This window comes from Castor canadensis, chromosome 18 (assembly GCF_047511655.1).
Source record: "Castor canadensis chromosome 18, mCasCan1.hap1v2, whole genome shotgun sequence".
Lineage (NCBI taxonomy): Eukaryota > Metazoa > Chordata > Mammalia > Rodentia > Castoridae > Castor > Castor canadensis.
Genome location: NC_133403.1, coordinates 7,846,502 through 7,863,123, shown reverse-complemented (window position 1 = coordinate 7,863,123; position 16,622 = coordinate 7,846,502). Strand labels below are relative to the sequence as shown.

General features: G+C 39.5%; 1 protein-coding gene and 1 gene segment (V, D, J or C); both read left to right on the top strand.

The window, feature by feature from the left end:
* Nucleotides 1-16,622, top strand: part of LOC109684485 (immunoglobulin lambda-1 light chain-like) — a 524,269-nt gene that overhangs the window by 196,032 nt on the left and 311,615 nt on the right. The window lies entirely within an intron of this gene.
* LOC109700167 (immunoglobulin lambda variable 8-61-like) overlaps nt 49-16,622 on the top strand; it is a 356,654-nt gene continuing 340,080 nt past the window's right edge. Inside the window, 2 exon segments of the V gene segment in view lie at nt 49-131; nt 230-534. Coding sequence covers nt 86-131; nt 230-534 — 351 coding nt within the window.

The window sequence follows — 16,622 nt, the reverse complement described above, 5'->3', positions numbered from 1 at the left end:
TTTGAGGAGCCCTGAAAAGGCCTTGAGAACATCAAACTCAAGCTGAAGTGTTTGAGAACACCTGGTACTTGTTAAGTTTTCCACCATGGCCAGAATAATGTTTCCTCTTGCTCTCCTCACTTATGGCTCAAGTCAGTGGGACTCACACTCTAGAGGAGATCCCATAAAAGCAAGATGTCAGGGTGATGCATCTCTGCATATCAATAACTGTGTCTCTTGTTTGTTTTAGGGGTGAATTCTCAGACTGTGGTGACCCAGGAGCCATCATTGTCGGTTTCTCCAGGAGGGACAATAACACTCACCTGTGGCCTTAATTCTGGATCAGTGTCTACTGGTTACTACCCTACCTGGTATCAGCAGATTCCAGGCCAAGCTCCCTACACGCTTATCTATAACAGAAACAACCGTCCTTCTGGGGTCCCTGATCGCTTCTCTGGTGCCATCACAGGGAATAAAGCCTCCCTCACCATCACTGGGGCTAAGAAGGAGGATGATGCTGATTATTACTGTGCACTGGATATGGGAAGTTACATTTACACTATGATCTAAATCCATGGGGAAGTGCAACAAAAACCTGTCGATAAGCCCAGAATGCCTCAGCCCTTACATGCAGAAGAGAAGGTGAGGGTATGAGATGCTCAACTCCATGAAAGGGAAATGAGGCTCCAGGGCAGTGTACAGTCCAGAATTTGTGGCCATGTAGCTCACCCTGTCTCTGGTGGGTATATCCATCTCTCAGTGTAGCTACTCCAATTGTGTGCTTCCTCTCCCCTCTCTGTGATAATGGGGCAGAGCACCTCCCTCCAAATATGCAAACAAATGCTGAGACTCAGAGATCCCTTCCTCTACCTTTTAGCATCTTCTTACTCAAAACTTATTAACATACATGCTAATTCTTTAATGTGAACCTGAACATCAAATTAGTACATAATTTCTCTTTGATTGGAAGCTTCATCTCATAACTGGCTAGAGAGGAACTTCCCCATCTAACTTACTGAATGAGAAACTTGTGTTTGTGCCCAAGAATCTTATTCACAAGTTGTCTGAAGGAGTCTTAATAACATTCATGTTTGGAAAACATTATACTTTTAGGGTTTGTGTATAAAATGCAGTCAGGCTAGCATACCAGCCTGACTTAAATTACATCAGGAAGAATGATGTAATTTAAAACTTTAGTAAAAATATGGGAGTAATTTATACAAACAAATTTTTAAAGCATATTATCAGAAGATCCTATGAATATTTTCACTAGTAGAAAACATCGTATGAAGGATTGTCTTCTATACACTCCTACAAGCTATTTAGAAACTGGCTGCAGGACACACACAAATGAGTAGAGGACAAAGTCAGACCAAGAGATAAGCAGATATTAATGAATTTAGCACTGTACTGAGCAGCTGAGCATTAAACAGTTTGGGGAAATTTGGTTGGACTTTTCTTCTTTATCTCTAGGAAAAATATATTACACATTGTTATGTTAAAGTCATACAATGAAAAGAAGTATTATATAGGTACTTCATTAACATGTAATATAATTCATTGCTTTCATGTATCTTTCAAAAATTCTACCTTTCTATTTTGTAATTTAAATAATTATTGTAATTTATACAAAAATGTAATATGATTATGGGTTGAAATTAACCCAAACATCATACAAAATCACAGACTGATATTTTTCTGTTTGTTAGCTACTCTGAAGAAGCTAATTTAGTGGAGGTCCTGCCAGGTTCTCAAAGTGTCTCCTGGCAAATCTGGAGGCTGCTTCTCATTGCACAGAGAAGACATGAGGTAAAACCCATGCACTCACCACGGATGACCAGGACACAGTGATGTGCACAATGCAGTCTTGAAATTGTTCAACAGTCCTTGCAGGTACTAGTGGGGAATGAGGCCAAGTAGCTGCATAAACCAAGCCACTGAGCCTATGGTTCCTTCAGTCTTTTCAATTGCTGGATAAACATAAGCATTAGTAGGATAATATCAGATATTTTCTTTCAGTTCCTCCTTAATATCCTTTCGATAACATACTGGTATTTGACATGTCTTTATATAATCTGAATCAGATTCTCACAGTATAAGAGTGCACCTGAAAAGGAAAAAGTAAACACTTTAGGAGAATTTAATTTTCTCTATTTCTCTCTCTCTCTCTCTCTCATAAGCATGTCTATATTTATATGTGTGTTTGTATATATATATATATATATATATATATGAAAGTATGTATTATTTTTAAATTCTTAACTTTAAAAAAACTTTCTCTACAATTTTTGACAATTCCTGTACCAAACAACTTATATGTGAGATGTCAATTCTCCCTTGGGTTAATTCTTTCTGCAAAAGACATTTTGAGGACGGTGGTTCACAGTAGCAGATAACAAGCTGTTAGATAAGAAAGAGATTTTGGAGAAGAGGGGTACTGATGAAGACAAACTGGAAATGACTTGGGGTGGAAAAGTCTTTCAGACCACAGCTCTGCTGAGTGAACCTTGTAGTTTGGGTGCTCATTTGAGGGGCTACTTCCTGCAGGTGGATCAGGTGCTGGGCACAAGGCAAGAGCAGCATTCACCTGATTTCTCCCTGCTGGATTTCCAAGAGGGAGATCATAGGGTGGCATTTCTTAGATCACAACTATCCAATTTAAATGCTGCACCCACCCTGAGAATAAGGGCTGTGCCCTCCTGCCTGCTGTGTGTTCCTTCACGTGGTCCAACACGTGAGGTCAAGCTGGGAGGTCTCAGTGCATTGGAGCCCTTGCTATATTGAGACCCTGAACCCTTGGGCAATCCCTTCTGTTCTGATTTACATACTCTGAATGTCCTCAGACCTGAGATATCCTCTTAGTACATCTCCAGTCCTACTTGTTCCTGACACATGCTACATCATTGGCCTGGGTCCAGATGTTGAAATCCCTGTGTCAGCCACCTTTCAGTTGCTGTGGAAAAACTACCTTAGAGCATTTATTAACAGAGAAAGAATTATTTTGTCTCATGGTTTCAGAGTTTTTGTTCCATGGTCACTTGGTCCTGTTGCTTTTAGCTCAGTGGCAAAGCTATACATCATGATGGCAAGTAAATGCAGAAGAAAAAGATTAACTAATAGTCAGCATCCTAATTCCTTCTACAACGTCACACTGTCAAAGGCCCATTCTTCCATGTAACCCATCTCCTAAAAGTTCCTCTATATTCCAGTAACTCCACAACCTGGTGATAAAGCTGTTACTATATGGGCCTTTTGGGAACGTTGAAACTGCAAACAATGACACTCTCAGTGATCATATCTGATATATGTGAAGCATCCCTAAATATCTGCTACATAATGAATAAAATACATGAACAAATTACTGATCTAAATGCACCATATGTTGTTATTTTATAACCACTGTGCTAATCTGATAGTTGAGAAAAATAATCTCTGAAGTCTGAATATCTCTGAGTTTTATTTGAAGTATAACTTCTCAAAGACAAGCTCCCACAGCATCTCCCAGAACAAGCAATACCACTTTTCCAGAACACAATACTCTGAAATTCAATATCCCCAAAAAAAGACAAAAATTAGAAAAAAAAAACTTTTCTCAGTTTATATCCAGAGCAGATCTGGTATCCTCCACCTCATGTTTTCTGTCCACAGCAATGTAGATCATTCACTTAGCTGGGATCAGGATGAGTCTGAGTCAGCTCTGAAGCAACTCCTTCGGGACAGAAATCCAGTTATTGAGATCTATGAATACACTCACACTTTTTTCCCTGACTCTGATTTTCCGTCTCACTTTTCCACCTGGGGTGCTATGCCCTTATCCTGTAATGCATCATACATTCAACCCTAAAGACACTTCATCGCAATGAACACGGGTCATGTAATTTTCAGTCCCATTGCCCTCTTACAATGACACTGGTCTTCTATAGTACATTGCTTTGTAAAAGGCAAGCATTCTGTGAAAATAAAGTCAGCATCAAAAGAAATAAATCTATAGATCCCTTTGAGAAATAATCTAGGATCTAAGAAAAGAATTTCTGATTTTAAAGGGAATCTACCCTTCAGACAAAATAGACATGACTAAGGCCTCTTTCTGGGGTATTTAACTAGATAATCTTTTAAAATTCAGAATATAAATTATAAACATTGACTCTTATGAAATTCAGTAATTTAATGTGCCATATAATTTATTAAGCAGATAATGAGAGAATAAGTAAGGTGGCAAAGCTTGTTTAAAGACCATGGTAAATATACTTTATTTGTGGTTCATGAAGGTGGACCTTTGAAAAAAATTTTCTGTGTTAGATATAGCCTGCCTTATACTTTTTAGGTTAATAACACTAAAAGTTATTTTACTTTGAGATGTACTGATTAATAAACAAGATATCAGACTTAAGTCCAACTATTGGCAGTTCTGGATAGACGTGACAAGATTTACAATCATGTAATTTTCTTTTCATTCTCCAAATTGTGATACCACTCATTATCAAATAATGTGTAATATCTCTGGGATGCAGCTACATCTTTATCCAAATACTACACCCCTTTGCATTTCTCATCTCTTTTCCAGCTTCAGTAAGGTAATAGCTCCAATATTCATCTTCAGCATTTTGTCTTATAATACAAGGGATTTCTAGTGAAATTTAAGTAAACTAAAGAAAATATGTGTTATATAATGGAAAACATTCTAATATCCAATAAAAATCTCTGAGCTTAAAGCAAATTCACTGGACATCATATATACCTGTGCCATAAGTGTGGCTCTAGTGCATTTCACTGGATAAGCTATAAAAGGTAAAGATTATAATATTATGTTTATAGTTTTATAAATAAGAAAGTGAATCTTATCTATTATATAATATTAACTATAACAGATATTTTCATTTGGCATATTAGGAGAAAAATAGTATGATCATAAAGCTTGGTTAAGGACCAATTTGAAAACACAGTATTTATTGTCCAGGTGGAAAAGTCTTTCAAAAGGGTATTTATGCATTGCAGGAGAACTGATTGATAGCCCCTGGGTTATTAACACAGAAAGCTTCATGATTTTCTTGATAGTAATCTGAGAGGAATTTATATTACAAACATTACACTCCTGTAAATGAGTAGTAAGTTGACTATGAGGCAATTCCTTCCTAAGAATATGATATGAGTATGTGTACTGGTTTGAGGCAATTGGGAGTCCACAATACCTTCCCATGTGTCATAGCATTAAGATAGGAGCTATGAACAGGGCACTGAGTAAACAAGAGCCCTCTGAGGAGGTGGTAGACATATGACATGGTGGTGTGCATGGATCTGAACACCAGGGGGCACTTGAGCCACCTGACCCTATCTGGTACCCTCTGCTCAGGACTCACAGCTTTGACTCAATACCTCTGACTACCAAGCACCACTCTTGCCCATGTGACATCCTCAGCAAAACAGCCTAAATCAGGTCCAAGGTGTGATCAGAAAACTGGAAGAGCACTATTTGCATGAGTGAACCCTCCCGCTGTCATAGTATAAAGAGGGCAAGGGAGAAACTTGAGGAAAACATTGCTCAGCAGTAGGGCACCAAGATTGGACTTGTGTAAGACTTTTACCATGGCCTGGTCCTCTGTCCTCATTGCTCTCCTTATGTACTGCACAGGTAAGTAGTTACAGGATACAGCAAGGGCCTGGGAAAACTATGGGGTTCTTCTCTTTCCCACCATTTAGGTTCTAAATGTCATCTCTTTGTTTTTCCAACTTCTAGTCTCTTGGGGACAGTCTGTGCTGACCCAAACACCCTCAGTGTCTGGTAACCTTGGACAGAGCGTCTCTATCTCATGTACTGGAAGTAGCAGCAACATTGGTAGTTATGATGTGAACTGGTACCAACAGCTCCCAGGAACATCTCCTAAACTCATCATCTATGAGGATAACAAGAGACCCTCTGGGGTCCCTGATCGCTTCTCAGGCTCCAAGTCTGGCAACTCAGCCACACTGACCATTGCTGGGCTTCAGTCTGAAGATGAGGCTGATTATTACTGTCAGTCTGTTGATGATAGTATTGATGATCCCACAGTGCTCCAGGCCCTTGGGGAAGTGAGACAAAAACCCTTCGTTTTCTCATAGTAGTGTGAATACAGCATGTGCTACTCTCTCATTTTATTGCTTTTCATTGCCTAAGATTTATAAGTGGCATCATGCAGGCTACATCTCTGACATCTGGATTACTTCATGCTGAAGACTCTTTTTGAAAACCATCTGTACTGGCCTGAAGGGTTCTACAGAGCCCAAAATGTCAGGAATGTCATGACCCATGGGGACATCTGCCTTAATGCTCTTGTGCTATAACAGATGAATCTTAAAATTATGCTTTCTGACTCCATAAATACAGTGATAAGTATAGTCTCTACTGAATTCTATCCTTTTTCTTCTAATACTGTAAGAAGTCAATATAATTTTTGGACTTCTGAAAAGTTTGCCTGTAAAGCACTGAGGTGTACTATGGAGGCCGATCTTGGACTGAGAAAATATCTCACGCCTGCAGTCCCAGTTAGTGGAGAGGTGGAGTTCAGAAAGCCATGATTGGAAGGATCACAGTTCAAGGTCATCCAGTTAACATAGTAGTTAGATCCCATCTGGACAAACAAGTCAGTTTTGGTGGGACCCTTCCATGCTCTCAGCTACATCAGAGGGATAGATACAAATATTGATACTGAAGCCAGTTTTGGGCAGAGATCCAGTCCAAATCAGAAAAAATAACTAAAGCAAAAAAGGTCTGAATACATGGTTCAAGTGGTAGAGTACTTGCCTAGCAAATGTAATTCCTAAATTGAAACTCCAGTACAGAAAACAAAATAAAACAGGTGGCTCCTGATACACAACCTTCTTGCTTTCACTAATGCAATGCCAAGATTTGCCCCACTCTCATTATTTATTGGTGTAACTGATGTTGAAATACAGAATAGTTTCTTGAGGGATAGAAGAAGGATAGTGTAGCATAATTCTCTAACCTTTTTGAATGCATCTTTTAAACTAACCAGGGGAGATGCTCTCTGATGCTCTCTCACAAAGTGACAGACTCCTGAAGCCCAGGGTTCCTCTGTCATATCTATATTATAAATTCCCCAAAACACTAGATATATACTAGGGAAGGTGGCAAAAGGGATGATTATTTAACAGGTACACAGTTCATTTATCTATATTGAAAAAACACTCATCATCCACTTTGTGTTCAATATCTCAGAATATGCCTCCCAGGATTTGATTATGATAATGAAATTTGATACTTAAGGACATACAATTTCAGAACTATAAAAGAAATTGTTCCAACTCAGCCCAGACCCTGGCAGATGAGCAAAAAGAATTTGAATATTCAGTGACCCATGCAGATCTGCCTTGTAGAGTGGCTCAGCTCTCTGTAATTGGAGCTTCCTGTAGCAACATCTATAGGGAGGCTGAGTCCCAATATTATCTGTAAAAGCAAACTGAACTACATAATGCATGTTCTATGGAGAAGCTCAAAAGATAGAGTTAGGTCCAGATATGTTAAAAAGGGGCAGCATGACATGGAAACTACCTACTGTGACACCTAGGGAGCAGACTCAAAGGGTCTAGAGAACAAACAATGGCATGACAAATTAAGAACTGGGCCCTAAACAGAAAGTGGGGCTGTCCCTGTGTGCCCTGGAAAGGATCACATGAAAACCATGGTCAATGTCCTTTGCCAACATTTTACTGTCCTAACCACAATCCCTATACATTCCAAGAATGTCCAGGTGAACTCCTTCTCTCCCCAATCTCTTTCACAGAATACCACATGGCGAAAGGTTCTCCCTCTGTACTCACATAAGCTTTGTAAAATTCAGTGAAGAATGTGAGTTCTGGTGGAAATGGTGTGTGTAGAGGCATGAGGTTATGCTATACCACACATATACCCTGCTCACATCCATGGTATTCAGAAGGGAAAAGTGGAAAAAACAATTCATGCATGTGTTTCTGGATCTTTGTTGGATGGGGAACTGTGTTCTGTTTGTCAGGGATTTTTGGTTGCATGCTGTTGAAGTCAAGAACATCTTGGTCCAGAGGTCTCTATTAATGAAATGCTGGACTAGTGAATAATTTTTACAAGTTCTTAGAAATCACAACACCCCCCTCCAGTGTCACATGTCCATCTCCCTCAACTTCTGATGCTGGAGAGATAAGAGGAATTGGGAACCCAGACCCATTGAGAGCTGTCAGGATAAAGAGCTAAATAGGATTCTACAACATGGTGTGGGTTCCTCTCCATCTAACCTTTACCATTTACTGCACAGATGGATGGAAGCTCCCTTTGTGGCAAGCATAATTAAGGATAGAGTTACCCTGGATGTGAATTGATTCACCTCAAGCATGATGTTTTTCTCCAGAATTTTGTGATCCTGAGTCCAGTGGGTGGTGAATCAGCCATCTCTATTGTCTTATTTTATGGCTCATACAGCCACAATCTCCTACACTGAAAGCAGCAGCAATGCTCAGATTAGGTATTTGTCCTGGTAGCAGAAGTTGTCTACTGGGAACCACATTCTCCTGTAAGTCATGGAAATATCTTCTCAGGTATTATCATCTGATTTTCACATCCAGGTCAGGGAACAAGAGCTCCCTGACCATTTTGGGCTACAGATTGTTCCTGCATGATTTAGGTCAGGGGCATCATTGCACACATAAGTGTTCCTGGCCACAGAAGCAGTCATAAAAAAACTGCTGACTTCTCTCCAAGTACTAAACAGGACCAACCTTACTGAGATACTGCGATGTGAGGGGATCAGGTGCAATACAGATAATATATTAAGGCAAATCACCATGAAAAATGAATAGACAAACAATGAATGGCAGCAATATAAAAGAAGTCATGTTGAGCACAGAATACTTGTAGGAGAGGTAGAGTGAAGAGGGTGAAGGACAGTGAATATGGTTGTTGTATTTTCAAAACATATGAATATGGAAAATGGAAACATGTCAACATAATTTTAGAAGACTGACGTGAAAAAGTTGAATAATGAAATAAACCAAACCAAGGGAATACATGGAAATGTTACAACTAAACCTGCACATACCACTGTTATGTACTAATAAAATTGCTGAAAAACAAATAAACAAGTAGAAAAAACCCACCATCTGACTAGTAATGGGACTTTGCTGTGGAGAACACAGTCTTTGCACAAATTAAGTGATTTAGCCTGTTAATGTTGCTAAAAATGGAGTTTCTAACTGATATCTGAGAAAATAGTTTACAAAATGTTTCCTTATCTTCTCCAATTGTGCAACGATATTATCATTGACAGGAAGAGGTGTTCCAGGTTGTATTTTCTCATATTGGTCAAAAATTCCTAGATGTTGGATTCAAAACCCTGAAAACCAAGACCACGAAAATTCATAACAGAATCAGAAACATAGCATCGACAATGAATGAGTAGAATAACCTACTCTCCAAAGGTCTTTCCATCCCCATCATTTCCTAAACACCTCATACATGTCAGGACAAGGTCTATAACCTGTAGGAACAATGTGAACAGCACAAAGATCACCTCGTTTTACTCAAGGTGCTATGTTCAGGTAAAAGAGGTAAGAAAATCCAGTGAAAATATCAATACAAAATGGTTGTCATCATAGAGCAAGGACAGGGTGGGGGTATGGGGCTATAGGACCTTTCAGCATGTGGACAAGAAAGAGGGTGTGATTTAAGTTCATGAAGAGAAGTCTCATGGACAAAGAGAAAATCATCACGTGAAAGGGAGAGGGGAGGCAGTGGACAGCTGGTTTACTCTAAGAGATCAGATTCAACATGTTTTTGTGGTAAAGAGGTACTGAGGCATGGGTTTTGGGAAAGAGGATTCAAGGTTAGCCTTAAGAAGAGGATAGAATGGGAGGGAGATGGCCTGCTGTGGGAAAAGATCACAGAAAGTGTCTTGGGCTGAAACCCTGAGTTCATCAACATGTTGGAAACCTTGACAACAGTCTGGATCTTCCCTCACTGAAACCACAGTAATTATCCTCTCCAAAGGCAAGTGGGGAGTCGCTCTCTGAGTTTTATTTGAACTATATCTTCTCAAAGAAAAGCCCACCACAGCATCTCCCAGAACAAGCAAAACCACCTCTCCTCCAGGGCACATTAATCTGAAATTCAACATCCCAAAAGAAGGAAAATAAAAAAAAAAAAACTATCCTCAGTTTATATCCAGAGCATATCTGGTATTCTGCACCTCATGGTTCCTGGCCAGAGCCATGTCAATCATTCACTGAGCTGGAATCAGGCTGAGTCTGACTCTGAGTCAGCTGTGAAGCAGCTCCATCAGGATAGAAATCCAGTTATTGAGATACATGAATGCACTCACACTTGTTTCCCTGACTTGGATTTTCCTTCTCACTTTTCCTCCTAGGTGCTGTGTCCTTATTCTGTACTGTATCATACACTCAATACTAGAGACACTTCACCTTAATGAACACAAGCCTTTCGATTTTCAGTCCCATTGCCCTCTTAGAATGACACTAACTACCTTCTACATAATTGGTGTTTTATAAAAGGCAAGCATCTCTGGAAAAAATCATGTCAGAATCAACAGAAGTAAATCTGTAGCATCTCTTGAGAAACAATCCAGGATCTAAGAAAGGAATCTTTGATTCTAAAGGGGATCTACAATTCAGACAAAATAGACATGACTAGGGCCTCTCTCTGGGTATATCTAATTAGATAACCTTAAAAAATCAGAATATAAATTATGAAATTAAGTAATTGTATGTACCATACAGGCAATGAGAGGAGAAGTAAGATGGCAAAGCTTGTTCCAAAACCATGTTAAATACACTTTATTTGTGCTTCCTGAAGATGAACGTTTGAAACTAATTTTCTGTGTTAAGGATAACTTTTATGTTAATAAAACCAAAAATTTTAATTCATCTTTTACTTTGAGATATTTTGATGAACAAATAAGCTTCATTTATATGGTATTTCCAGAAATGTATATGTAGACTTTGCATATATTCTACTATACACTTTGTATCTATCATTTCCTGATGGGGAAACATTTTCCTTCATTGTCTTTTCTACTTCATTCCCCACATCCTATCCTCAAATACTTGGCTTGAGCCCACCTGTCTGTCAGCCCCAGTAAACTCTATACATCTTAACCAAGGTTTCAGCAAGGCCATTTTGCTGGACTCCTAAGCCACTCGCCACCATGCTTATTCATATTTATGAATACTCCATTCTTTAAAACATTTTTGCTTAGATCAAGGTGTTTTTTCTCTTTTTCATAATTGATGTCTGCTTTGTGAATTCCCCTTTATCTTCTCATGAACACTAGATTCACTTCCTCTGCTCTGTGACCTTTCTGATTTTGTACTGCCTGTGACCACACAAATTTTCTTCTTCTATCTGTCTGGTGAGTGCATGGGGGTGGGAGGCATACTCTACTTTTTCTCTCTAGAATGAGAAGGTTATGGTTGTTGTCTGTATCAAACCAACTGGTGCCTCAACACTCTCAGTTCTTAAGGCAATGATGAGGTTATCTGAGTTAGCCTTGCATATTCACTGCCTAACAGAGCATCCAAATGATATAGCTGCTTAACAAATATTTAGAAAATACACACCTGCCTTAAACTACACTCTCCAAAGCATACAGCCTTAGGATGGACCTAAGTTAGGGAGATTCCTATCCCTTCTCACAGCATGAAAGCAGACAGGGAAAATCTCCAGAAAGAACCCATGGGAATGAGGGTTTATAACAGCCTCATTCTAGTGTGAGATAATGTTCATCCTGCAGCAATACCTGCTCATTAAAATTAAGGAAATGGTAGCAAAATTTATGCTCAAAAGTGTCCCCAACATCACAAGGAAAGCAAGTAAAGAAAACATTTCATGTAGGTACATTTTAAAAAAATCATTGATAATGAATTAAATTGAATAATGTTCCTGGTATACACTTATGTCACAGAAATCATTGTAAGTGCTTATAGAAGAAATACACAAGACTGGTATAGAAAAAAATGTACTATTTAAATTATTATACCCTAAATATGAACATTTAAGTTAGAAAACATTTGATCTATTTGAACATGAGAGTTGGTTAAATTAATTTATCACTCTCTAGTTCTTTTTGTTGGCAGTACTTGCATTTGAATTCAGGGCCTCTACCTGATAAGCAAGTGCTCTACCACTTTGGCCATGCTTTCAGCCCCTTTGTTTTAGGTTATTTTTTTCAGGTAAAGTCTCTCATTTTTTCCTAGTCTTGCTTCCAACCATTACTCTTCTACTCAGGCTTCTTTGCAGCTGGTATTACAAGAATGAGCAAACATGCTTAGCTTGTTTGAATTTGGTTCTTGCTAAATTTTTCCCCAGGCTGGACTCTAATCACAATCCTCTGATCTCTGTCTCCCTTGTTGCTGGGATTTCAGTAGTGAGCCACACATCCCATGTTGCCTCTCTTGGGGAAGGTACACCTTTTGTCTTCTTTTCTCCTCAAATAAAGCTTATTTTTTCTATGAAATTCATCAATTCCAGTAACACAACAAGGAACCAGAATGTTTGAAACAGTGTAGCAGGCCTTGGGGCATCCAAATAGATACAACAGTGGAAATTAATACTAAGCATAAGATGTTGTGCAGAGACCCTTAATATTTTGGTAGGAATTTCAAGAAGACTGGGTTGGGGAAGACAGAAGCCTGATCACCACCACCTGCTCAGGATTGATTTTGGTAGGAATTTCAAGAAGACTGGGTTGGGGAAGACAGAAGCCTGATCACCACCACCTGGTCAGGATTGATATGTCTCCTCTATCCCCCAGAGGGCACTGTGGCTAAGCACTTCCTTATTATACCCTAGATGCTTTATTCAAATTTTTTATTAGAATATATTCTTTATACTGGGGGGACAGTGATACTTCCAATAGACATGTCTTGCACATTAGTAATTTCGCCCCATAGTCTCTCTCCCTCAACTCCCTCCCTACACAACTTAAAGAAATGTCTTTGTTCTATTTCATATAAGAATATGAAGTCCACCAACCATATACCATCACCTTAATCTCTTTCATTTAACCTCCTCCTTCCATTATTACTCCCCCTGCACACACACAATGTTTGTACTTTGCAGTCCTGACTTTTGTTATTAATATTTAAGTTGATGGTCACAAAGGTTTCTCAATGAATGCCCACTCTGGGTATGCATTACGTTGGTCATTTAATCCCTTGTATTACTCTCCCTACCCTTTTACCTTCCATTCCCCACTTTTAACAGCTTTCATTTCTCATCCTTATATCCTCGACCTTCACAGACCTTATGTTTTGCCAGATTACTCATGCTCTGTCATTCTCTTTTCCTTTCCCTCCTTCCCAAGTTCCATGGAGTAGTTCAGCCACTACAAACTTGTTCTACATTTGAGTTTGTATGTGCTCATGGTTGTTTTCCTGTATATGTTTGTCTTTTGAATCTGTCTTCCATGTATGAGAGAAAAGACATGACCTTCCTATTTCTGAGCCTGATTTACTTCACTGAACACAATTTACTTCCCCCCACACACAGGAGGTGTTCCTGTACTCTCTTGGGAATAAAAAGCAGCACCTCCAGTCTCTGTTTTTCTCAGCTGGAGTCCATGCTAACATTAAATGAGAGAGGAGGGTCTTGAACAGCTACGGCCTGAGAAAGATTTGCATGGAGATACTCCACTCTGAAGACCAGGGGAACATATAAAAAGAGTTGGTTCACTCCAGCCTGCCTGTGTGCTTCAAGAAACAGAGCCTGTGGTGTGTTCACCATGGCCTGGGACCCATTTGTGCTTGTCTTCTTTGCTCACTGCACAGGTGGTAGCCTATAGGATCTTCTGGGAGGGCACCTGAATGTCACTAGAAGGGACGATATTCTCTCTTCCGTCCTACTAGGGAGTCTGTCAAATCTTCTTTAATTTATGTCTTATTCCCTCCTTGCAGGCTCTTGGGCTGAGGTTGTGTTCACTCAGCCCCAGTCTTTGTTAGATTCTCCTGGAAAGACAATTAGCATCTCCTGTACTCGCATCAGTGGCAGCATTGACAACAACTATGTGTGCTGGTACCAAAAGCACCCAGGGAATGCCCCAAAGATGCTAATCTACAAGTATAATCAAAGACCCACTGAGGTTCCCAACTGGTTCTCTGGATCCAAAGACAGCTCCTCCAACTCTGCCTCAGTGACCATCTCTGAGCAGCAACCTGAGATGAGGTTGATTACCACTGTCTGTCAGGTTATGACAACTATTTCACACAGAGCTCAAGACCTATGAGAAAGTGAGACATAAACTCCCAAGAACATCTCAACCCTGTGTCCCCCTTCAACCCAGGGAGAGATACTCTTTCCAGTTGTGGGCTTGAATGCTAGAGTTGGAATTTTCTGTCCAATCATCCCTGTAGTTTCCAAAAAATAGAGTATCCATAAAAAATATGTTTTGAAAAAAATTCCATGATGCAGTGAAAGAAATAGCTGAACTTAAATGGAGTTCACTCTTCAAACTCAGTAGATATCACAGGGAAACCTCTGGGTGAATTTCAGTTTACAAGATAGAGAAGAATGGATGTATGTTGTTTTTTTCCAACATGAACACAGAACTCCTCTAAATAAAGACAGATGATTCATAAAATATTTTTTGTACTTATACATTATAAGGATAATGATATACTTGAAAATACTGGGCAAAACCCATTTAAAAATACACTTTTCATTTTCAAGGTTTGAAAGACGTTTGAAAATAAATTTTGGAGTTTCAGAAACAGTGGCTGATAAACTTCATGTTAAGTAACATGTTTGTCACCTTCATCCTGATCTAAGAGACATTTAGAACTCATGGCTCCTGCCAATAAACATTAAAGTTGTTTGCAGAAAGATTTCCCCTCTGAGCAGTATAAGGACTGCATAAAGATGAAGATACTTGAGGTAAGAGAGAAGCCACAGTGAGACCTCCCTGCCTACTTTGAGGCAGAGTCCATTTATATATATATGAGAAAGAAGAGCTAGCTCTTAGTGCCAGTGCTCACCATGTGACAGAATCAAGTGCCTGTACTTGAATACCTCATGGAGTCCAAGAGGGCTGGAATGAGCCACATGGTCCTGCCTGATGCCTGTGCACAGGGATCACAACTTTAACTCTCTTGATCCCTTCCCTACCCAACCACACCCATCGAAGGCTATAGCACTGTGATATCTTTGAGAGGAGGGTCCTGTTCAGGACCCAGAGTGTGAGAAAATGCTTAAGAAACCTCATTTTTACAAATGGACAAACATCCTCTCAGAGATGAAGAGGGCAAGGAAGCTCCTCTCATCTCTGGGTCATAGAAGGCAGGACTCAGGGTTGAACTCCACCTGTCCCCCTCTGTTAATCATGTTCCTTAATTAGTGCACAGGTACCTAGATGTGGAGTATGGGTAGGGCCTGGTAAGAACATGAGTCTCTGCTCTCTTCTCCTGTGTATTCCCAATATAAATATATCTGTGTATTTCCCACTTCCATTATCTTTGGCACCATCTCTTCTGAATCAGCCACCCTCAGAATCTGGGAAACCTGGTCAGAGTCATATCTCCTGTGCTTGAAGCACCAGCAACTTCTGTGGAAATGACATACATCGATATTGACAGTTCCTGGGAACATCCCACAAACTCATTGTATCAATAGGTACAGACCCTCAGCTTCCATGTTTGCTTCTTTGTCTCCACGTCTGGCAGTTTGGCCAGTCTAATCACCACTGGGCTCCAGTGATGAGGTCAATAATGACTATGATGCAGTCTCAAAGTTTATATAGTGCTTCAGGTCCATGGGAAATTAATGAAGAAACCATCTTTTATGACTGATTTGACTCTGCAGACTTCTTTTGGCACCCTTTTGGGCTTTTCTGAATTGCACTTGATCATACAGAAGAAACACCATGGCATTCAGGACCCTGGGTGCATCTGGTTTTAGGGGATTTTTTGCTATAATAGATTAATAAAATCCTATTTATTACTCAATCAATATATTAAAAAGTATAATTGCACCTGTATTACATGGATTTTGCCACTTATCCTGAAAGAAATCAACTTATGAGGTACATTCACCTGTGGCTCTTCAATGTAAAACCTGCTTATTTAACAAATATAATACAAAGCATCATTCCCCCATTACTATTTGGTTGGGATGCTATAAAAATGCATTTCAGTTCTTTGGGAATCAGAAGAATAAAAAAGTGTAGTGTAGTCCAAAGCATGTTCTAACCTGCTGCATGTCATCTCCCCAGAGCCTACAGAGGAGATGTCTTCACATGCTTTCCTATGTGGTACTGTGCTTGTGAAGCAATGAGTTCTGTTGTGTTCAGTTCACTAATCCCTCCAGACAGCAGTGGTAACACTGTGCTGGGAGAGGCCATTTTAGAGAAGGTTACCTAATGAATGCACAAATTATTTTGAGGATTATGAAAAGAACATTCATCACAATTTTTTCAGAAAATATTTCAAGATCTGCTTCTGAAGAATTGTATGAAATTAAAACTTGGAACTTAAGGATATTAAGGTTTAGTATTCTAAAAGGGACAGGCCATTCCTGGCCCAGGGCAGGAATGGAAAATAAGCAAGAAAGAATTTCATTTGTGATGCCCCAGGCAGAGATATCCTGTCCAGCAGCTCAATTCTGTCCAATGTGTGCT